Raw genomic sequence first — 22,971 nt, 5'->3', positions numbered from 1 at the left:
TGTTTTGTGTTTTTCCTTCTGTTCCTCCTCTTCTCGTCCATTCAGAGTCCTGACATTGCCGGGCGTCTCCAGGGTGGTTGCCATGGTTTCAGCCGGAAGTTCATGCACTGGCAGGAGGAGCTGATCCTGGGAGGACGGGTCAAGAGCAGCCAGGATACTCTGCTGAGGTGTGTAGAGAAAGATCAGACACTTCAGATTCTGGGGATTTTACAGAATATGTCTCAAGTTTACTCCTGTGTTATTGGAGGAAGTGATAGTAAAAGAAGGGGTGGAGGGGGGCAGGCAGCCCGTCAACTTGTGAGCCGCCATGACTGTGGAATCTGTGTAACCCCTAATAACCCAACAGACATATGCTAGGAATGCCTGGTACCGAGAGGCATCAGTTTCCTGCATGACCCCAGTCCAGGATAGGCCCCCCACACTGTTACACGTCTGTTGTGTAAGGGATCAAAAAGGAACAGATATAGATGGAGGGAAAAAAACGTTTAGGATTTTAAGATGACATTCTCCAGGTTTTTTCTTCCTGTAGTTTTAGTGTTTTTCTTTTGACTTCAACTGGATTTAAAAGCATGGCCGATATAAATAGATTCACAGCGTTGGGATAAAGCCCAGATCATGACCCACACAGGCCCAGCAGAACCTTGAATGAAAGAGGATTCCAGTCCCATCTGCAGGAGCCACACTTACTCTTAGATGTGATTTATGGTCATTTCTTTCACATTTTTAGCAGCAGTGCTGCTACTCGCTGCGTCTGTGCCAAGAAAACCTGAGGACATCTGGGATCGCAGCCGAGAAACTGGCAGACAGGCAGACTAGATAACACCTGCTTACATTGGCAGACAGACAGACAGGCAGGCGGAAAGATCCTAGAAGAAAAGGCACCTGCCCAAAACCATTCACAGAAAGGCATGTTCCTGTGTAGGAAGCAAAGGCATACCAAGAACATCTATATAGTCTGAGTGGATTACTTTAATGTGCAAGTCTCGAGATGAATGTTGGAGTTGAGGAGGTTTCAGCTCAACACACAATAAACCATGGTTGCAAAAGTGCCAGACATCTCTGAGGTATCCTAAACCAACATCTGTATTTTGTTGTTTTGCAGTGCGGAGGCTCTCCAAACCATGTTCCTGTTGATGAGTCCTAAGCAGCTGTATGAGCACTTTAAAGATGACTACGAGATCCACGACATAAACTGGAATGAAGATAAGGCTACTGCCATCTTGGAGTCCTGGCAGAGGAAATTTGTGGAGGTGCGAACATACATCACACATTTCATGTATTAAAATGCTCACTCGTAAAAAAAGAAAATGCGCACATCTTGCTATGGATTAGTCAACAAGGAGAAATAGAAGGATGAAAGCAAAAAGCACACACACATTGTGTGTCTGAATTCCATCAGTCTTCAAATACCTTGTAAAGGGAACTGTTGGGCAGACCAGTATGTGTGTGTGCTTGTGTGTGTGTGTGTGTGTGTGTGTGTGTGTGTGTGTGTGTGTGTGTGTGTGTGTGTGTGTGTGTGTGTGTGTGTGTGTGTGTGTGTGTGTGTGTGTGTGTGTGTGTGTGTGTGTGTGTGTGTGTGTGTGTGTGTGGTAAGCCAACCATCTCTCTATGTCAGAGCCCTAGTTATAGGAACAAGCTGTTGCTGTGATAGCTGACACCCACCACTGTGAGGGTGGGAGGGAGGAGAGTGAGGGACATGTGCATGGGAGGAGGGGTAACAAACTCAAACGTAAACTGGCTGAAACACAACACCTCCTCGTGACACATAAAACAACAAAAACAAACCTATTTGAGATTGCAAATGATTACTAAATGCGAACAGGTTAATGGCTTTTTGGGGGCTTTGGTCCATTTGTGGCACAGAGTGGAGAGCGAGTAGCCTCCCAAGCCATGTGATCCCATCCTATTCACCTTTGACCTCACAACCTCTGGCATCTGTGCTCATTACTCCTCAGTTGTCATACATACACACGCACTCACACACATGCTAGCACATGTAAAAACACACACACAGACTCACTTTCACACATTTCAAATGAAAAGGGGGCTTTTTCTGTTCTTAGACCCTGAAATATGGGGTAGCATCGGTTAAAGGGAGGAAGTGTGTTTTCATGTGAAAAAAAGTTAATTTAGCAGATCTGATCCTCAAGTACTTTAAGTATCTTGAAAATTATTTAGGTAATGTGTCGAACAATTAAGAAGTGTATGATGATTAAATGATTTGTATCCTCCAGGTGGTTCATCAGAGTATCCCATCCAACTCCAGCCAGTCCATCCAAGGTTTCTCCACCACCACCCTCAACGACATCATGAAATCCTTCTCCGATGTCAGCGTCATCAGGGTGGCCGGAGGATACCTCCTCATGGTGAGCATTATAAATGATTTAAATAAATAGATTTTGGCTCGTAAATGAATAAAAAAAGTTAAACTTTATTGAGAAATACCCATATTAATTATGGATTTCTCCACTCCAGCTGGCCTATGCCTGTGTGACCATGCTAAGGTGGGATTGTTCCAAGTCCCAGGGTGCTGTGGGGCTGGCCGGGGTGCTGTTAGTGGCTCTGTCAGTGGCCGCAGGACTGGGTCTCTGCTCCCTGCTTGGCCTCTCCTTCAATGCTGCCACTACACAGGTATAACACAAAGGAATTTGCTATCATTTCATGTGATAACTTACTGTGTGCCTCTTTTCTGTGATTTAAAGTCCAGATTTAGATGTTTATTGTTTATTCTGACTCTTTCCCATCACAGGTGCTTCCCTTCCTGGCCCTAGGAATTGGTGTGGATGACATGTTTCTGTTGGCTCATTCCTTCACAGTGGCTGGAACTAACATCCCCTTTAAGGTATTTTAAGACTCAATTCTCTTCTCTTTTCCTCTCCTCTTTTCTCATCTCATCTCTTCTCGTCCCCTTCCCTCTTAACGCTCTCTATTTTTTGTTTTAAAGGAGCGGACAGGAGACTGTTTGCGTCGCACTGGCACCAGCGTGGCTCTGACTTCCATCAACAACATGATTGCATTCTTTATGGCTGCTCTCGTACCCATTCCTGCCTTGCGAGCTTTCTCTTTGCAGGTATGTTTTGTACACACACCCCCACACGCATGCGCACAGACATAAACACATGTATAGAATCGCACACTGAGAGACCAGAGGCTCCTTTGAAAATTAAAGAGATAACTTAAGAGAGGTGACATTCATTCAGAGCAAGGAAAGCCTTTGTTCCTGTTTTTATTGCCGCTGCACCTATAGGGCCAACATCTTTTGCATGTGTGTACGTGTGTGCACGTTTAAAATGTGGAATAATCAGAGCAAAGAGAGGGATGAACAGAAAGAGAGAGAAGGAGGGAGGAGTGCAACAGTATATCACTGGCCTGTCAAGGCGCTTTGCTCTGATCTGTGACTAACTGTGGGTGGTCTGAAACACACAACCAGGCACAAAAATACACACGCACACACACACATACTGGAAACCACAGCCAGTTAGAATGTCAGCTTCAGGGGCTGGGGTGAGTGGGGAGGCAGTGGCGTTGGTGGTGAAGGGTGATGGTTTCACTCAGACTCGCAACATATATATTACCTCCCTGCTCTTTTTCTCTCAGTCTTTCTAGTAGTTCATTCTGGCGCTCTTTTCTTTCTTCTCCCTCTCTTCTTCTCCCCTTCTGGCTCGCTTAGTATTCCTGGCTGGTGATTTAGAGTTAGGCTTTTCTTTAGTCTCTGGGCTGTGGTCTGAGATACTAAAAAAAAGAGAAAAGAAGAAGGAGCCCTGACTCTCCCCAGCTGGGTTGTGGTGTCTGTGATTTGACATTCTGTTCTCTGTCTTTTCTCACTTTGTTTTTCTCTTTTTTCCGTTTCCCTCCCTAGGCAGCCATTGTGGTCGTGTTTAACTTTGCCATGGTGCTGCTCATCTTCCCTGCCATCCTGAGTTTGGACCTCCACCGGCGAGAGGACAAGCGTTTGGATGTCCTCTGCTGCCTGTACAGCCCCTGCTCCGACCGCGTCATCCACCTGTCTCCTCACGAGCTGTCCGACGCTGGCGAGCAGCCGCCCACGCCTACCACGGCAACGACGCACACTCACCAGTACACGGCGGGATCGACAATCACCACTAGCACTCAAATCACCACCACAGTGCAGGCGTTCACGCAGTGTGACGCAGCAGGACAGCATATTGTCACCATCTTACCACCTACCTCACAGATCTCCACCAGCCCGCCGTCTGTCATCATCTGCCCCACTTCACATTCTCCAAGTAAATAAAGCTTTATTTACATCCAGACAACTATGTTATTGTGTATAAAGCGGTCTCTGAAACCAGTATAGACAGAATAAATCACAAGCACTAATTTGTATCTGTATTTCTTTTCTCTAGCAATCACACCTTCTCCCACCACCACCTCGGTGCCAGATCCCTATGGCTCCCAACTCTTCACCCCTACCTCCAGCTCCACACGGGACCTCCTAGCCCAGGTGGAGGATTCGAAATCAGGAAAGGAGTGCGTCCCACTGCCTTTCATGCACTGGAACCTTTCTAGCTTTGCCAGGGATAAATACGCCCCTCTGCTCCTCAAGCCTAAAAGCAAAGCCATCGTGGTGATTCTCTTTCTGGGCCTCCTGGGCCTCAGCCTGTACGGGACCACCATGGTGCACGACGGCCTATACCTAACCGACATTGTGCCACGCGACACCAAGGAGTATGACTTCATCGACGCCCAGTTCAAGTATTTCTCCTTCTACAACATGTACCTGGTGACCATGGATGGATTTGATTACGCCCGGTCACAGAGGCTGCTGATTCAGCTTCACAACGCATTCAACTCTGTGAAATTCGTGGTCAGAGACAGCGACAGCAAACTGCCCCGCATGTGGCTGCACTACTTCCAGGACTGGCTCAGAGGTAGGAATACAAGCTCAGTAATGTTATTATCTTTTGAGTGAGGCAGGTAATAAGGTTCTCTGTTCCCCTGAAAGTTTTTGATAATGATGTCAGGATCTGGTAAAGGGTGCACCAGGTTTTTTCAGGTGTACTCTCTTTACTCATGACAGGCTCGAATGGGTATGTGTGTTCACAGATGTAAAAATGTGCAAAGGGTGAATCAAAGTTCAACCCTTCTGTTTACCCTCGTCCACCTGGGCTCAGGGGTGGCGCAGTAGAGGGTTTAGGGTCGTAGGTTATCTTTGCATGTTTGTGTGGGTGTGTGTCCTTAGGGTACAACATGTCAGAGGCCCAGTCAGGAGGAAGTGATAACTGAACTGTGCAATCCCAGCCAGAAAAAAAAAAAACAGATGAAAAGGAAACTTGATATTTTACATGTTCAACACCACAGATAGCAGAGAGATAAATGCAGGAAAGCTCAAATAATTTCATGATAATGAAAGATTATAAATGACCGCCACACTCATTTCTTCTTTTCTTTGCTGTGCGTGTTTTACCTCACACGTAGGTCTTCAGTCTGCTTTTGATGCTGACTGGCTCGCAGGCAGGATTACCTCTGACAGCTATCGTAACGGCACAGAGGACGGAGCGCTGGCGTACAAGCTCCTCATCCAGACCGGATCCAAGAAAGAGCCTTTCAACTACAGCCAGGTATGTCTGCAAGAGCTCTAAAAAGGAATCCACTTGTGTGGCTTAGTGTAATACATTATCAGCTGTCATTTTGAGTAAAACTCAATACATGAATGTCCATTAATTCAGTATTTTTTAATTGCTTTGCGCTAGTTGACTGCTCGACGGCTGGTGGATGCAGAGGGTTTGATCCCTGCAGAGGTGTTTTACATTTACCTGACAGTCTGGGTCAGTAATGATCCTCTGGGCTACGCAGCCTCCCAGGCCAACTTCTACCCCCATCCTCGGGAGTGGATTCACGACAAGTATGACACTACAGGGGAGAATCTACGCAGTAAGTATCCTATTTCAACCATTTATTTTGGCAAAAGTGGATCAAATCAAAGAAGTAAATCATCTTAAATCTCATTTTTATTTTCATGTTCTCTTCAGTCCCAGCTGCAGAGCCCCTGGAGTTTGCTCAGTTCCCCTTCTACCTAAACGGCCTTCGCCAGGCCAGCGATTTTGTGGAGGCCATCGAGAGCGTGCGGGCCATCTGCGACGAGTTTAGCCGCAAGGGCGTGTTAAACTACCCTAACGGATACCCATTCCTGTTCTGGGAGCAGTACATCGGCCTCAGACACTGGTTCCTGCTGGCGATCAGCGTGGTGCTGGCCTGCACCTTCCTGGTGTGTGCGATGCTCCTGCTCAACCCCTGGACTGCCGGCATTATTGTAAGCAAGCAATCATTTTTCCCTACAACTCTTCATCATAACTTTTCCTCATCCTCCCACTCATGCTACAACAACAACATCATTAGCCCCTTCCTCCTCTCACTTTCTTCTCACCCTTCTAAGCACAGCTCAATAACGCTGTCTAGGGGGCCCCTTTTTCTCTGCGGAGGGCCAGTACACACACACACACACACACACACGGGGACCTTTGTCATTCTAATGTAGGCTGGGCCGGCCATAGAAAAGGAAATGCAAAGGAGCAAGAAAGGCTTTGCCCTCCTGAAGCCTCTACCTCCAACTCCCTTACTGCTTTTGTCAGGGGGAGAGGGAGAGACTTAAGGACAGGACAGATCTGCCCAGTTGCGACCTTGGCCTGCTCAACCCATCCATCAGGGATGTGTGTGTGTGTGTGTGTGTGTGTGTGTGTGTGTGTGTGTGTGTGTGTGTGTGTGTGTGTGTGTGTGTGTGTGTGTGTGTGTGTGTGTGTGTGTGTGTGTGTGTGTGTGTGTGTGTGTGTGTGTGTGTGTGTGTGTGTGTGTGTGTGTGTGTGTGTGTGTGTGAGAGAGATTGCGAGAAAGAGGGAAAGAGACAGTCTAAGTGTTCAGCAGTTGGAAAACATTTCACACACAAGCTGGTGGGACTGGTGGTCCTTAAGGGCCCCCCAAACTCACACACATACACAAATCCACATATCCCTGAACATTGGGGGGGCTGAAGTGTAGCTCAACAACAGTGCCGGTTTAGGTTGGAATGTGTTTAATTTAAGTAGCGGTCCCTAGCAGCCCTGATTGAGACAGCAATATAACACAGTCTCCTCAGACAGAGAGGGAGAGGCACGGCTACATGCACGTACGGTTTCTAAGCATCAGCCTGCCTGTGAAGGTTTCACCGTGCCTGTATGTGGTCGAGCAGTAAAAACGGCTTCTATCATTTCCAATTTAACCATGCCCAAACTAAGAGCCCCCGTTGGGATCAAAAGCTGCCTTTGGCCGGGAACAGATTTCTCCTCCTTGTTTGCTAAGCCTTGTTGTTGTTGTTTGCGTTGCGGTTTACAGTAACTTTGCATGTTTACTATTAAGATTATGAGTCAACCAAAACAAGGCATTACACTGCAAGATGTTTCAATAAAATATCGGAAACAATAAAAAGAAAAGGGAACAGGCTGCTATCTAGTGAAAAACCAGAGCATTTGTTCTCCACAAACACAAACAAATGTATACGCTGCTCTGGTAATGACAGAGTGCCCACACTCTGTTGTCTCAGGCGCTGTCAATCATTTCAACCACCTCTGAGAAGGAAGGAGGGAGGGAGGAGGGGAAGGCATTAGCTTCGGGCTGGGTAATTTGATGCCATGTGGTTGATACCCTGAGCATAGGGTCAAAGATTTTGTGGGGTGAAGAGGCAATAGGGCTCAATTCAGTCACTTAGTAGAGGCATATTTGCTTTTATTGTTCACATGCTTTTATTTTTGTTTTACTGCTTGTTTCCTCTTCATTGTATGTTTCCCAAATAATGGCAGCTGAAAATGATTTACTTTATAACACTTTGTTTCCTTGTTTTCGTTTCAGGTGTTTATCTTGGCTATGATGACAGTGGAGCTGTTTGGCATCATGGGTCTAATTGGCATCAAGCTGAGCGCCATACCTGTAGTCATTCTGATCGCCTCCGTGGGCATCGGAGTGGAGTTTACCGTTCACATTGCACTGGTAAGTGAAGACCCAGCACAAAGCAAGATTACACACATGGATTAACTGTAATTAAACACCTACTTTACTTGAAACCTGATGCTTTGGTTTAAAAGTGAAATACCTTCTACAAAGGTGTGGCCACTTGATTTAATATGTATTGTTATTGAATGTATTTTTCTTGCAACAAGGATTTATTTATTACCACTTTCTAAAAAGCAATAAGCTGCATTGCAAAGATTTTAGTTGTTGTTAAGTGTCCTGTGGCTTAATGCCTGAAATGGAAAGTGAAAAAGGTAAACTAAGTGTGATTAAAGATTTACAAGGAAACTTTTGGCTTCCTGGTTCATGCTGGCAGCTTTCAAGCATAGTGTACTGTCTTGTAGTGTAGTGTAGTAATCCCCAACAAAACCAAATTGCAGGAATGCCAAGCCTCGCCGCAAGCACTAGTTTTGTGTGATCGGCAAGATTTCCAACTCATTTCTTCTCCTCTCCACCGCAGGGTTTCCTGACAGCGATTGGCAACAGAAACAAGCGCTCGGCAGAGGCTCTGGAGCACATGTTTGCTCCGGTGGTCGACGGAGCGATCTCCACGCTGCTGGGCGTTCTCATGCTGGCAGGGTCAGAGTTTGACTTCATCATGAGGTGAGAAGCAGTGTGCGTGTGTGCGTGTGTGTGTGTGTGTGTGTGTGTGTGTGTGTGTGTGTGTGTGTGTGTGTGTGTGTGTGTGTGTGTGTGTGTGTGTGTGTGTGTGTGTGTGTGTGTGTGTTTTTACTTATGAGTGACGCTGCTAACTCACACAGCGATAGCCTCTACAGCCCATTTGTTACCTTTAGTGTTTTGGTTTTCCGCCACAAGTGTGTGTGTGTGTGTGTGTGTGTGGTAGTATTTGTAAGGAGCCAGTTGTCCATCATTACTTTGGGAGGAAGCTTAGTGGGGGGTCAGGGGTGCATGCAGGTGGAAATGTTATACCCCTATTTATGCTCACACACACACACACACACACACACACAGTGACAAATATGCACCTGGTTCTGTCACTCTGAGTACACACACCCGTCTGCCTAACCTCATAGCACAACAAATGGGGAAAACATCAAGGGTGTGTAGCAGCTGCTCGTAAACATGGAAGTGTTCTGCTACCCACTGGGTGATGTCTTTCCCTCTCTCTCTCTCTCGTTCACTGCATCTCTTTCACACACACACACACTCACACATACAAGGGGGAATCTGTAAAAATTCCTATCATCCGTTTGGCATTCAGTCCCTCCACGTTGGGTGCCGTAATAAAAATTGGAGCTAAATTTGAACCGGTCAGGCAGTCAGATGGTCTGAAGCCCACCAACAGACATCACTCCCCTCAGTGTGCGTGTGTGTTTGCACATAGTGTGTACTTTTGTGTGTTTTCTACCACTGTTTCATGGTCAGAGTGGAAAAAAGGCAAATAGCTCAATGTTTTTCAGCTGAATGTGGTCTAGGCCCAAACCCGAAACCACAACCTTGAGCTCACAGACTGCAACAGGCCTCCATGACATAAAAAGCCCAGTTTTTCTGCAGAAACAGAGTCAGAAGTATGGAAAGGAGGAGAAATACTCTGAGGGTGGCTTCCTTTAAAGAATATGAAGTCCTGGTGGGTGGGTAGAAGAACAAATCTTCCACAGTTTTGGACTGAAAAGATAAAGAGGTGTAAATAGGGAAACATTGACAGTAAATATTAAGTAGGACTGGGAAAAAGAAATTCAGAGCAGCATTTTTCAGCATTACGTTTTTCTTCTCTTCTCCCATGGTTCTGTGAGAGATCCTTTTCAGAGGGGTGAGAAAGAGAGACAGAAGGGTCTAGTATCTCTGTTGGAGGTCTTGTTTAGCTGTAGCTGTGGTCGGGTGAATGGGGCAAGCCAGTGTTGGCTAGCTGGGGAGCAGCATAAATATACTGCTGTAAACATCCCCTGGCCTTGTACTGCACTGAATAAACAGCAAGCATAGATCAGCTCAGAGTCCTCTCTCTCTCTCATGCACGCACATGCGGGCCATATATGAGTGCACACACACGCAAAAAGAAACGCACATATGTACAGACATGTAAACACTTACGATCTCTTTCTCACACACACATACACACACAGCTCCCCAGGCCCTGACAACAAATGGAAAAGATTACAGTTTATATAAACAACAGAATTCCTAACAGCGAGACACTGTTGGAGGTCCCACAAACGTCTCACTTTCTTTCTTTCTGTCTTACTCTTCCCTTGTTTTTGTTTTTCTTCACTGTAAAACAGTTGTTTTGGAATAAAGCAAGTGGAGGCCAATGCTGTGCCTAAAACAGCGACAACCTATTTCTGATTTTAGCATCTGTGCTTTGATTCAATAAAGCGCTCAGATAAAATATCTGCATGTGGTTGAAAGGCATGGATTGAGCAGACAGCGAGAAAATGAAAATATCCCCCTGAAGTGTTTTGTCAAAAGTGGTTAGGATGACATGTGTTATGCTTCTTCTAAAGGAAAAAAAAACAAGAACAGAGGTTAAAGAAGAAAATATGTCAGAGAGAGTGGGGGGCCGAAATTGGTGCGAATAAGGAAATTGTGAAATCCCACCCAACATGCAAACCTTAAACTTTTTCCTGAAGGGTGACCTTTGCCAAGTGAAGTAGTAGTAATAATAATTGTGGAAGTCCATTCAGGATAGAGGAGCTTGTTTCCAGAACAACACACAGCTATTATTCCCGTCCTTGTTGGCTTTTTTTCCCTTCGTTCCTACAATCATTTTTTTCCTCCCTTTTTCTTTTACCTCTTTATGTCTGGCTGGTGGTTAGCATCTTACTGTCTCTCTCTTTCTGCTTTCTGTTAGTGTTTAAGTGGAGTCCTCTCTAATTTTCTTGGGGAGCTCTTTCTTGTGGCCTGCCTCCACCCCTGGCCTCCTCAAAGCTCCACTGAGATGCACGCACACACAAAAAAACGCACACACTCTCTGAAATACAGAGAGAGACAAGTCTTGTAGCGGCAGCAGTAGAGGCATCAAAGCATGTTTTAGTTGGACTGAGTGGGAATCAGGTTTGCCCTCCCTGCCTTTGATACACAAACACTGGGCTTTCCCTGACTTCTTCCCCTGAGCTACTTCCCTTCCTCATGTGCCAACTATGTGTGAGTTTAGAGCTGTGCACGCGCATATGTGTTTGTGTGTCCATATAAAACATCTGGTAACTGTGGTATTTTCTTGCTGCTCTCAAAGAAAAAAAAAATGCATACAATTAAGATGTACGACAAATGTTCAGTGTTGTCAACATTTTCAAGAGTTTGTCTGACACTCTAAATCCATCTGAACTTTGGCCAAATCCCTAAAAACCATGCAAATGAAAATACGAATGAAAGGATTGTGGGTCTGTGTGACTGTGCCTGTGTCCCAAGAGAGATTGGATATAGGAAACTATTTGTTCTGTGTATACATTAGGTTCCTGATCAAACTAACGTCCCTCATCTCTTCGTTCTACAGGTATTTCTTTGCTGTGTTGGCCATCCTCACTGTTTTGGGCATGCTGAATGGCTTGGTTCTTCTGCCAGTCCTCCTGTCCATGATGGGCCCTCCGGCTGAGGTCACCCCAGTTGATAATGCAAGCCGCCTGCCGACGCCTTCCCCTGAACCCCCACTGCCCCCACCAATGACCCACCATGGATACTACACGAGCCACCACAACCCACGGGTGTCTCGTCAACAGGCTTTTTCCGAGTCTTCAGACTCTGAGTATTACTCGGAAATGACCAGCACGTCAGGGATCGGGGAGGAGGATTACAAGTACTGTGATCGGAGTGCGTACATAGAATCCAGTGTTCCAACTACAACATCTCACATACTGCTGGAAGCCAGCAAGAACCCCAGCTTCCCCAAACTTACGGTACGCTGCATGTCCACACAGATAAGATAGAAACCACTTTACTGTGTGTTCTTCAAATTCATGTGTTCTTCTAAAGGTTAACGATGAAATTGTATCTGTTCTAGGTGGTGAAGCCGTTCAGAGAAAATGCAGCAGGAACCGGTGGAAGGATCGAACCGCTCAATGAATCCTCCCACAATGGATCCCAGGTTACATGCTGGGATGGAAACAAGCAGCCGGGCCTCCAGAGGCTCTCGGCACAACACTTAACCAGCGACAGACCTCACTTTCATGGGAGGACTTGTCAAAGCGGACCCAGGGTGCAGAACGGCAGAGGGCCTCAGCCAAACAGGACTAAAGGGCCAAGCTATACTAATAGCAACTCGGCCCTGCCGATGCAACAAATCTCCACGGGGGGACCTGTTACCATGGTAACAGCCACAGCTTCGGTGACGGTGGCTGTGCACCCGACCTTGCCGGGAACGGCTTACCAAGGCTACATGCATGAAGGTTTTGAAACGGACAGTGAGTCGGACTATTTTGAGGCTGCTAAGAGGACTTGTGGTGACAAAACAAACTTTTCTTCATGTAAAAGAGACTCTTTAGAGCTCCAGGACTTGGAAGCAACACAGAGCCAGACAGAGCATAAACTCGGAAAGACTCAAGGTGAGTTAGAAAATGACGATAACCGTAAAACAAATGAAGAAAAACATTTAGTTTTTTGAATACGATTTCCAGTATTTATTTGTTTGCGTATGAATGCTATTTAGCAATATCTAACCTTTTTCTCTCTTTGCTTTTCTGTTGTAGGTGGGTTGAGGATCCAGGCAACTAAAGATTGCTAGACTCTCTCACACGCCCTTCCTTTTCTCTCCGAGTCTCTGGCTGCTGCCCCAGAGCACCTTGACGCCTCGAATGGCATCACATCATGTCTTGAACTCTCAACTGTACATAGACTTCACACACAAAGGAGAGGATTTATTTCAAGGACATATTAAGAAAAAAAAGACGTTTTAAGAATTATATAAATCTATGAGTATATATTTTAATACTAAAAAAGAAGGAAGCTATTTAAAAGAGTACTGTATAACTTGGGTATACTCTCGTGTAAAAGTTCAGATGTAAAAGATTATTTTTTTGTGGATCGGTTGATTTTCTTTTCGCCCCACAGTGTATAGAATAAAATGTGCTATATGTAAAAAGTGTCCTCAAAAAGTCAGATGTTATGAAGATATTAGACTATTGAACATACATGGTCAGTGTTTAATTTCTAATTGTAATTGTTATGTTCTTTTTATTTTTATTTTTTTGCTGCTACAATACAAAAACATTTAAGTAATTTGCCTTAAAAAAATGCAGTACCCTCTCTTCCCCTTCTGGTTTATTTCAGTATATTATACACAGTATTTTATTGTGAGGTGTTCTGCATCTGACACGCTCTCTGTTGTATTTTAATTATAGATCTTCTCTGTCAAAAAGCAGAGAATTCGACAGCACATACTGTTTTCAGTAGTAACCGTCGTGCCTTCAATTTGTCCCCTCTTCCTTATTATCACAGCAATCAGCGCTCAGTATTATGTCCTCCCGCTTTGGTGTTAATGTGGTTTGTCTCTACCAGACACAGAATGTTTGTCAAAAAGCAGTAGTAGACCTTCATCTGTCCACCTATCTGGCAGGGTCACACCTAATTCTAATTTAATGTCAAATATTTTTCTAGGTGTCCCAACACCCTCTGCAGTTTTGAACTACTTGAAGGAGCTGTGATAAGATTTTATTTTCTTCTGCAGTTTTTGTAAGCTATACAGTGGGTGAAGTTCACATTTGTCACTTTGTGTTTGACAATTGTTCACCTTCTTATATAACTTTGAAAGGGAATTATAAAATCTAATGCAAAGGGAGTGATTTTATTTGATTATTATTTTCTTCTTTTTTCTTTGCTGCCTGCGTTAGGGTTGTAACACGTTCATGTTGTTGCAAATATTATGTAAACTGGTTTAGTCTTTGTAATACTCACACCTGCTCACTTTTAATGTCTCACTCTATTTGCTAATACAAACCTCATATAGTCCACATGACAGTTTCATTCCTTCTTAGGACTTTCATGTAATTTGCTTTACAAGGTTTTCGTTGTTGTTTATGTTGTTCAGTATTGGTCTCATCACTGCCAGGTTAAATTGCAGGGAAAAACTTGCAGATCTATTTTTTAAATTCATTAAAGTGGCAGCTTTGGTTTCTTTTGTACATATGAAAGAAAGATGTAGTAGCTACTGTGCAGTTATGAAAAATCAAACAGAATGAGCAAAGCACCATTCACAGTTTATCAGACCGTAGACCGCCAGCAGGTGTTGTCAGACAGGGGTGAGGAGTGTAAAAGGGAGGGGAGTTGAGGGGGAAGCTCCTGCATTGGTTTGTAGTTTATTTCGAAAAAAATGTTAATGTCATGCCATATAAATTATTTATATTAAAATTTTATTTTTGTAGTTTGTACAGATGTTAGTATCTAGACTGAAGTTCTATTTTTAAAGAGTGAATATATATTATATATAAATATATCTATTTGTTGCCGAGTTCTTTTTTGTTTTGTTGCTTTGTTTTGTTTGCATTTTGGGGTGGGGGGGGGGGGGGGGTTGTGGGAGGGAGGGGTCGACAACACTTTAGAGCAGAGGCCTTTATTTGGTGGAGCAAAGGGGGCAGTTGGAGGATCATGAAGGAGAAGGTGTGTAGGATTGTGTCACTGTAACACATGGTTTCTAAGTTTCCTCTTGCCCCTTCCTTCTTCATTGTCAGTTTTTTTTTTAATGTGCTTGTCCATGTCTAAAACACTGTGACTTCTGAAAACTATGCTCAAGAAAAAAACCCTTATGTGACCGTTATGTTCCCTCACCTGCTATAGAAATTTGACTAACAAAATAAATTGAATGAAAAAAGTGATTCTGTGGCCTTTGCCTGTCGTTTTGTGTGTGTTTGTGTGTGGTTATATGTGACCCTGCACTCAAGGGGTCAGGACTGTTATCACAAATGTAGACAAGCTAACATACAAACGGACCATGTTTGCTTGTTAAATACACCGGTCAAATGGTCCTACTCTGTTATCAACGTGCATTGTTAAGGGGTCAAACAAATGGTTGGATTTGTGATATTTTGAACCCAGAAGTATCCACAAATAAGTTAGTTGAGGCCTATGTTATCAACTTCATTGTAGAGAGGTTATACAGAAAGAGATCAAAGCATATGCATGTGATGATAATAGGGAATCCTTTTGAAGCGAAAACACACACAAGACACACTGATAAGCTAGTCCAAATAAGTTCACAAAAGTCAACTAAATGTAGGATAAATACCTTATTGAAATGAATCCCTGAATCAACTGTTTTTTAAATATGATACTGCGACTGTCGTATGTAACTCAGTACCTTGTTATGTTGGAGGGCAATGCCTGGGTTATTCAGTCATAATTGAAAGAAAACTCATGAGTTGCTTACTGTATCCAAGAAGATTTCATCTGACTCAAATGCAAACAGTTTAAGCAAGTCTCTAACTGAAAATACAGTAAACGCTTGATCCACATTAATCCAAACTCCTTGTCTGATTACCGAACTTGATCTTAATGTAAGTCTTATTTTCAACAAATAGTACCTTCAGTCGGTCCCTCCTTTGGCGTCTTTTCTCATGAGCAGTGACAACTGATTTTGCATAACATCTTTGGCCTTTTGGCAAGTGCTACTGTCAACATATTGACGACCCTTGACTTAAATTATTAGTTATCTACAAATTGATTTTATAGATTTCCATACAAAAATGAATCGATTACATTTTGGACACTCAGTAAACTTTCATCTAGCACCACCCTCAGGCATACAATGTCAGCTGTTAGTTTTTTTTTTTAATGATGACCCCTCCTTTGCCAACTCCACCATCAGGTTGCACTTCATATTTATATTTTAGCCTACTATTGACTATTCTTAGTCTTAGTCTTAGTTTGTCATGTTTGTGTGGTACTTTCATATCGTGGGTTATGAAAATCAGTGAAACACCAACTGATTACTATCATGGTGTTCATTTTGTCTGTTTCATGTTAAGTGCAATCAGGAGACTAAATGACCGAAAGACGGGATTGTTGGGAAAAATGTGTAACTTGAATAGCCTCAGACATATCTTTATAACAACTGTTTAACAACTATATAGATAACTCAATGCACGATCGAATTTCATAGGTTTAAGTTGTGCTTTATTCTTTCTTTGTGCCTGAGGTGAGTGTGTTCATATTGTGCAATGCTCTGCTTCCTGTCAGTCACCTGACACCCACTGGAAAACCCACAAACCCAGGTTAGGAAATAACCCCTCATAATGTGTATGCACCTTACACAATTTACTGTCACATTTCTACTTGTTTGATAAGATTTCGTACTACATTGATAGATAACAACATTTGGCAATATGCATTTTTTTTACAGCAGAGTTTTAAATGTCTCCACTTCATGAACAATGAATTAACACAGAGAACCTCTGAACTGGAGCACTGAACCACCTGGAAAATGCCTGGGATCACTGGCTTCCTGGAACATTGTTGTGACTCGTCTGTCTAAATCTCCGCCATTGTGAATGCAGACACACACACACACACACACACGCACACGCACACACAAACACATTCACACAAATATCGCTACTATGCTTATGTGCAGTACACATTCTTAAAAACTCAAACACAAAACAAACTACATACTGGAAAGACATACACACATACCCACCCTTGCCACCTCATACACACGAACACACACACACACACACAAACACACACACACACACACACACACACACACACACACACACACACACACACACACACACACACACACACACACAGGCCCACCTGTGTAGATGAAAGGTAGATGCTGTAAATTCCTTCGCTTCTCACACAACAGCTCCTCGTTTGTCAGCCCAAGCAAAGCAGCCCATGTCTGAATCTGATACCTCAGCCTTTTGAAGTTACTGTCATGCACGTCCACCACTAAACCAAACCTCATACACACACACACACACACACACACACACACACACACACACACACACACACACACACACATAAAAGCTCACAGTACAACACAATGTTCATAAAAGCAGTAAACATGCTGGCCAGATTCAATATTAAAAAAGTTTGCCCCCTAATTGCTGTCGACCTGGAAGCATATTGTATTGAACGTCAGAGGCCAGTCACAAGAAAATGGAAACATGCTTTCTTGTTATGGGTGGAGGCATAGAAGGTAATTTAATGTTCAGAATAGTGTTCACTATGAACAAGGTATTTTAAAAGCAAAAGAGGAGAATGTAACAAACCTAGGAGAGCACAGAGAAAAATTGTATTTTCACGCACAAAGGGCAATATTATTCTGGGGTGTTTTGCTAATCTCTAACTCATTGTACCATATCTTCATAAACAAAATACGTATTTTTTTTATGTGGTTGGAACACTAAACATTTTAATTTAAGGGTACATTAAGACAAGACATAAAAAATGTAAAGCAACCATTAATTTTCTGCCGGAGAAAGAAATTAATGAAATAATCAGAAACATATGTGACGACACAGACTGGTTTCAATAGAGAGAGACACACACACATGGAAAACTCTGGTCTATTTGAGTTTCCCGCAGGCACTATGCCTTGTATAGAGGTATATCAGATAAGAAAAAATAAATAGCTTCACAGTTTTATGGCTTTGACCTGAACTTTCTTTCTTTATGTTTGGGTTATAAAGCGGATATTCAGGGTGGGGACAACCGGATGGTGTAATGAATAAGGCGAGATCATGCTTTAACCAAAAAATCTGACATCACCCTAACCAGTTCCTGGGGGATTGTACTAATTCTGACCCTCTGGTGAAAGGATTGGGTAAAAAAGATCACCACATTAGATTTTAAACTGCTTGTTGATTAAATAATCAATACAAAATAGTGGGTAAATATATTGAAAATGCTCTCCCCATGTTAGGATACTGTTTAGGTCCTTTGGTAGTTTGGATCAAAGCATTGAAAAACTTGCTTGAATTCAATTTTTTGTGACAGAGATGTACAAAAAATCAGACACATTTTTCCAAAAGGGGAAGTAGAATGAACAACAGAGGCGCAGCTAAATAAGAAGTTCAGGTATGCATACGCCTGCAAAGTAATGTGACATAATAATAAAACAATGTGTTAGTCTATGCATTATGGCTTGGAATCATGAACATACAACTTAGCATTAATTGTGTGCTTCTACATAGTACAGCAAGATGTTAATGTGGTATATGGAGCTCGCTCTCTCCTTCCTGTGAGTGGGCCCAGATAGCAGCTGATAGTCCAGATAACACGATCTCTCAGTGCCAACTCCTGACCTGTGTGTGAAGGTGAGATCAATGGAGGAAAGGAAAACACAATGAAGGAACAAAGAGTGAACTCGTGATCTGGTGATGCTGGTGTTGGTGTGTATGCATGTGTGTGTGAGTGTGTGCACTGCTTGGGTGGCCCGAGGATGAGCGCCCATTGTTGCTGGAATTCAATAGGGCTGATTAGTGAAGAAATGTGTGTGTGTGTGTGTGTGTGTGTGTGTGTGTGTGTGTGTGTGTGTGTGTGTGTGTGTGTGTGTGTGTGTGTGTGTGTGTGTGTGTGTGTGTGTGTGTGTGTGTGTGTGTGTGTGTGTGTGTGTGTGTGTGTGCATGTGCAAAAACATGCACTGGCATGCGTGTCTGTGTGAAGCAGGGGGTGGTGTATGTGTTTGTACTTTTGCACTAAGCGCAGCAGAGAAGAATGGGGGAATTAGCTGTAAAGCCAGTGAGAAAGCAGACTTCAGGGTGACATACCACACAAATCCGGGGAATGGGGATTGTTTCTCTCTACATCCAAAGCAATGCTTTGTTTCAATAGAATAACTCTCTCCCTACCCTCTATAGAGTGATAACTAAAAAAGAGATATGAATGTTTTTTTAGAAGCAATACTGCTTAAACACTGAGGAGATATGTCCCCTAGTTGCTTCGTGTGGGACTTAAAACCACATTAATCCAGAAGTTGGTTTTAGAACTGGCATTTTAATTAACTTCCAAACCCCCAAAGTGATCTAATTTTCTTAGCACTTTAATTATGTTTCTCTCTTACACTTACACTATATACGAAAATAATTAAATTAATAGCTCAAATTGAAATTTGGTTTTTACATCACATTTCACTGAAGGTATAGACTCCATGTCATGTGTATACATGTGTCATAGTTGTATTGATTGTGTTGGGTTGAATTTGAGCTAAAATAAAGCCTATCACATAAAATCAAAGCAATGATCCAACATTTTGGGAAATGCACTTGTTGGCTTTATTTCAGGGAGTAAAACGACAAGAGTCCTCCCACTATGATATTTATCTGTTCAATATGAAGCTAGAGGAAAAATACGGTTAGCTTAGCTTAGCACATAGACGGGAAAAGGAGGAAACAGCAAGCCTCTGTCCAAATATTTCACAAAAGTTCAACCAACCAGGTGCCAGGATCAAGTGCTGTAAACATTTCAGTGGGGGGGTGTCTCACAGAAGCTTAACAACAAAATACGAATTTCCCTTCTGTTTTTGATTAGCTTGGACCACATAAGCAAACAGGCTAAGAAATCTGTCAAAATGGTCTGGTCCATATGTCTATGGATGTCTTTTTCTCAAAGTTGCACCTATCTAGCATAAATGGCTACCAAACCTTACGCTGAAAAAAATACTTTACACTGATGATTCTAACTTACTCGACAACCATGGTATCACAAGTTACCTCTCAGTAATAAACAATTGCAACATATAATTGCATCAACAGTTTTAATCCAATAGTACCCATGATTCTGAAATGGGCCGTTGAGCATGCATTTTGGTACTTTGAGTAGCCCATATTGTGATGCTTATGCATTTTGAATGCAGGACTGCTTGTAGCAGAGTATGTTTAAACCATTGCTAATTTTACTCAAGCAAAAGGTCTAAGTACTTCCTACATCACTGGCCTATTCTCTAAAACGGAAATCACCTTTGAGAGTGGAGTTTCTCTGCCACTGCCTGTATTTATATGCATTCCTGCTGTGATTGCACTCTGCACAAGATTGTTGCTCAGACCAAGTTCTTCTAATCATTTGTTGCAGAAACAGAGGAAGAGCGAGATCAATATTTATTGAATATGCTCTTCAACATAACAAATGTGTTTGTAATCCATCCGCTGTGTGTGTGTGTGTGTGTGTGTGTGTGTGTGTGTGTGTGTGTGTGTGTGTGTGTGTGTGTGTGTGTGTGTGTGTGTGTGTGTGTGTGTGTGTGTGTGTGTGTGTGTGTGTGGGTGTGTGTGTGTGTGTGTGATATACCTTGTCGTGACGGGGCCGATTGGGGGTGGCAGAAAGAGGAGGAGGAGGGATATGAAGTTCCAGGCAATCATGCAGACAGGCGGGAGGGCCCATATAGTGTAAACATGTTTTAAATAAACAGGAACCAGCGTAATGCCCTTTTAATTGATTCATTCTGTGCTTTGCTGTTTACAGAAGGGCCTAAATATGAGCCTCGTAAGGCAGAGGCCTTGTGTTTATAAGTGGTTTGTTTAGTTCAAACAATAACAGTTTGAACACCAGACGTAGTTGTGGATCAGTCATGATGCTCTGCGCTGTAGTTCCTTTTGCATTTTTTGTTGTGATTTTCATGTTCTCGCTTTTTGTCCTCATCAGTGTCTTTGTATGCTTGTGTTTCCATTTGAGAACTCCATTTTAGGGGAGAATAAAGGAGCAAAGCAGTGCTCTACAGAACCCCACTGTCTCCTCTTTGTGTGTGTGTGTGTGTGTGTGTGTGTGTGTGTGTGTGTGTGTGTGTGTGTGTGTGTGTGTGTGTGTGTGTGTGTGTGTGTGTGTGTGTGTGTGTGTGTGTGTGTGTGTGTGTGTGTGTGTGTGTGTATGTGTGTGACTGAAGTTTAAATTGTAGCCACAGTGTAATGATATGGTGGCATGGCATTGAGGGGTACTCCAAAGGGAGGGCGGGGGTTGGTAATTAAACATATGCAGACACAGACACATACAGAGGGTGAGACACACACACACAGTCAGACACACAGAGAGGCAAAGAAAGAGAGCAAAGCTAAACACATCCAAGTGGGGTAGTAAAAGCTAATGAAGGCTCAGCGGCAGCGCTAGGCTGGCACAGACAGCCATTTCATGTGGTGAAGAGGAGAGGAGGGAGAGGAGGAGGACTGGGGCAGGCTGGGGAGCAATAAGGCAGAGCCTGAGTCGAAAGCAAGTTAGGCAAACCAGAGGATAAACTATAATTGACTCCATGCATTTGCGTGGTTTTTCAATATCGTTTGTCACAGGGTCTGCCAAATAATTGTCTATGCAATGGGAACGGCAAACAATGACATTAACACATTTGGGGAGCACAGACAATAAAACCAGCCCTTCAGTGAGGGTAGCTTATTACAATTAGGGTTCTTAGCTAACAGGTCCTCTTTATAAAGTAAATCACAACACAGTTGATACACAACACTTAACTGATACTGAGGTTGAAGTGGTAATTTGCAAGATTACTATTTCCAATCTTTTGTTTTTAATGAGGGTGGCTTTGATGATAATCCAAAGTTTGCTGTGATGTTTTTTAACCGCACTTCAGAACTCACAGTGTGGCCAGTGCTGTGGTTTATTTCTGTCATTTTTCTTCATAAAGTTTGACTTTTTTAAGGCTTTTTTTCATGCCAGTTCAGCTCTTTGGTTCAAATTGAATACTAATCTTCCAACATCTTAAAATAAAGGCTATTGCTGCTTTTCTTAAAAAACAGCACATTATTTATAATGAGTAAAGCAGTTTTACATTCAGCAGAAATGGTTTTGTTCAACCAGTAATCAATGCAGGCACATTTTATTCAAGCTAAATGAGTCAGGGGTTCACAACCTTTTTGGAAAAGACCCTAAGATTCAATTCCTCAACATGAACATATTTGCCCTGTGTGAACACTCATTTTGCATTTATTTAACCACACTGGCAGCTTTGTTTCTCTTTTAATGTAACAAAATAAGGATTTTAGGCATGAATTCAGACAGAAATTACTCGTAAGATGATTTTTTTTTTTTTTTTTTGCAGTGCCTTGCTGTGGTTTCAGAGAAGGCTATAAAACTCTGGGTATATGTGTAGTTTTTCTTTGAGAACTTTGGGGTCCACATGTCTTCTCTGGTGAGTCTAATAAAAAGAAAAAAGAAACACTGGTGGGTTTTGAGGATTAATTTCAAAAGCACACTGACACATTTCTGCGCTATTCATGGTTTGTGGTTTCAATTGGTGTTCCCTTAAACAGTTTGTATGCAGTACTGCAAAATCTCAATCTTTATGGTTTTGGCATTAAAAAATCTGACTTATTTTAAGAATAGGCGTATTTGCTTATTTCACAGTCATGAATAAAAAATAGTTCAAGATGCGTTTGAATGAAGCTTTAAGCTGAAAACCTTACTTTCTTATTTTTTGGAGTGAAGTAACCTTTTCTACGCTCTATGGTAGGAAATGGAAAACTGATGAAGACCGAGAGGGAAATTGTGAGTGACAGAATGGCCCTGTGGACTAGTTACTGACCAAATGGAGAAACAGAGAAACCACAAGCTGCAATCCGTGACTGAACATGTGTGTGGATGTAAAGCAATAACACTAATGGCATTCAATACTGTAGCCCACCAGCCCTTTATGTCCTAAAAGTGTTGTATACTGTATGTGTCTAATTATTTACCAAATATGTCAGATTATATCACTCTAAATGTCAATTTTTTTGATGTAGCCAAATTTGTAATTGGTAATAAAAGTTCTGGTTACTTCTGCAGATACGTATTGCTGTTTTGAAGAAGAAAAAAATGATATGGTGACTGAAGCTCTGACAAAGGATATATGCAATGCTGAATGATCAACAGGAGGCAGAGTTATAGCAAGACAACAATTGAAAGTGTTTGGAAAAGTTTGTTTGCATTCGAAATAAGCATATTTAATAGCACAGTGTTTTGGAATCTGGTTGGTCAACATTAAGTCTGCATCAAGCCTTACTTTTGTTTAATAAGATGTTTAATCACTCAGTGGGCCGAGTATTTTCCTCTTGATACGGCCATATTAGCTTTTAAGCTAAATGTATTACCTAAAAAACA

General features: G+C 42.7%; 1 protein-coding gene across 1 annotated transcript in view; it reads left to right on the top strand.

Annotated features, from left to right (window-relative positions):
• Positions 1-14,408, top strand: part of ptch2 (patched 2) — a 28,663-nt gene extending 14,255 nt beyond the window's left edge. Inside the window, exons 8-23 of the mRNA XM_063886915.1 lie at positions 46-167; positions 1,103-1,250; positions 2,235-2,366; positions 2,476-2,631; positions 2,750-2,842; positions 2,945-3,070; positions 3,860-4,247; positions 4,368-4,892; positions 5,440-5,582; positions 5,715-5,895; positions 5,994-6,274; positions 7,843-7,980; positions 8,462-8,604; positions 11,450-11,849; positions 11,954-12,494; positions 12,639-14,408. Of these exons, the coding sequence (XP_063742985.1) occupies positions 46-167; positions 1,103-1,250; positions 2,235-2,366; positions 2,476-2,631; positions 2,750-2,842; positions 2,945-3,070; positions 3,860-4,247; positions 4,368-4,892; positions 5,440-5,582; positions 5,715-5,895; positions 5,994-6,274; positions 7,843-7,980; positions 8,462-8,604; positions 11,450-11,849; positions 11,954-12,494; positions 12,639-12,673 (3,552 nt within the window). The 3' untranslated portion in view covers positions 12,674-14,408. The remainder of the gene's footprint in view (positions 1-45; positions 168-1,102; positions 1,251-2,234; positions 2,367-2,475; positions 2,632-2,749; positions 2,843-2,944; positions 3,071-3,859; positions 4,248-4,367; positions 4,893-5,439; positions 5,583-5,714; positions 5,896-5,993; positions 6,275-7,842; positions 7,981-8,461; positions 8,605-11,449; positions 11,850-11,953; positions 12,495-12,638) is intronic.
• Positions 14,409-22,971: the final 8,563 nt, after the last annotated feature.

Source organism: Eleginops maclovinus, chromosome 6, assembly GCF_036324505.1.
Source record: "Eleginops maclovinus isolate JMC-PN-2008 ecotype Puerto Natales chromosome 6, JC_Emac_rtc_rv5, whole genome shotgun sequence".
Lineage (NCBI taxonomy): Eukaryota > Metazoa > Chordata > Actinopteri > Perciformes > Eleginopidae > Eleginops > Eleginops maclovinus.
The sequence above is the reverse complement of the archived record's forward strand: the minus strand, read 5'-3'. Positions and strand labels throughout refer to the sequence as shown.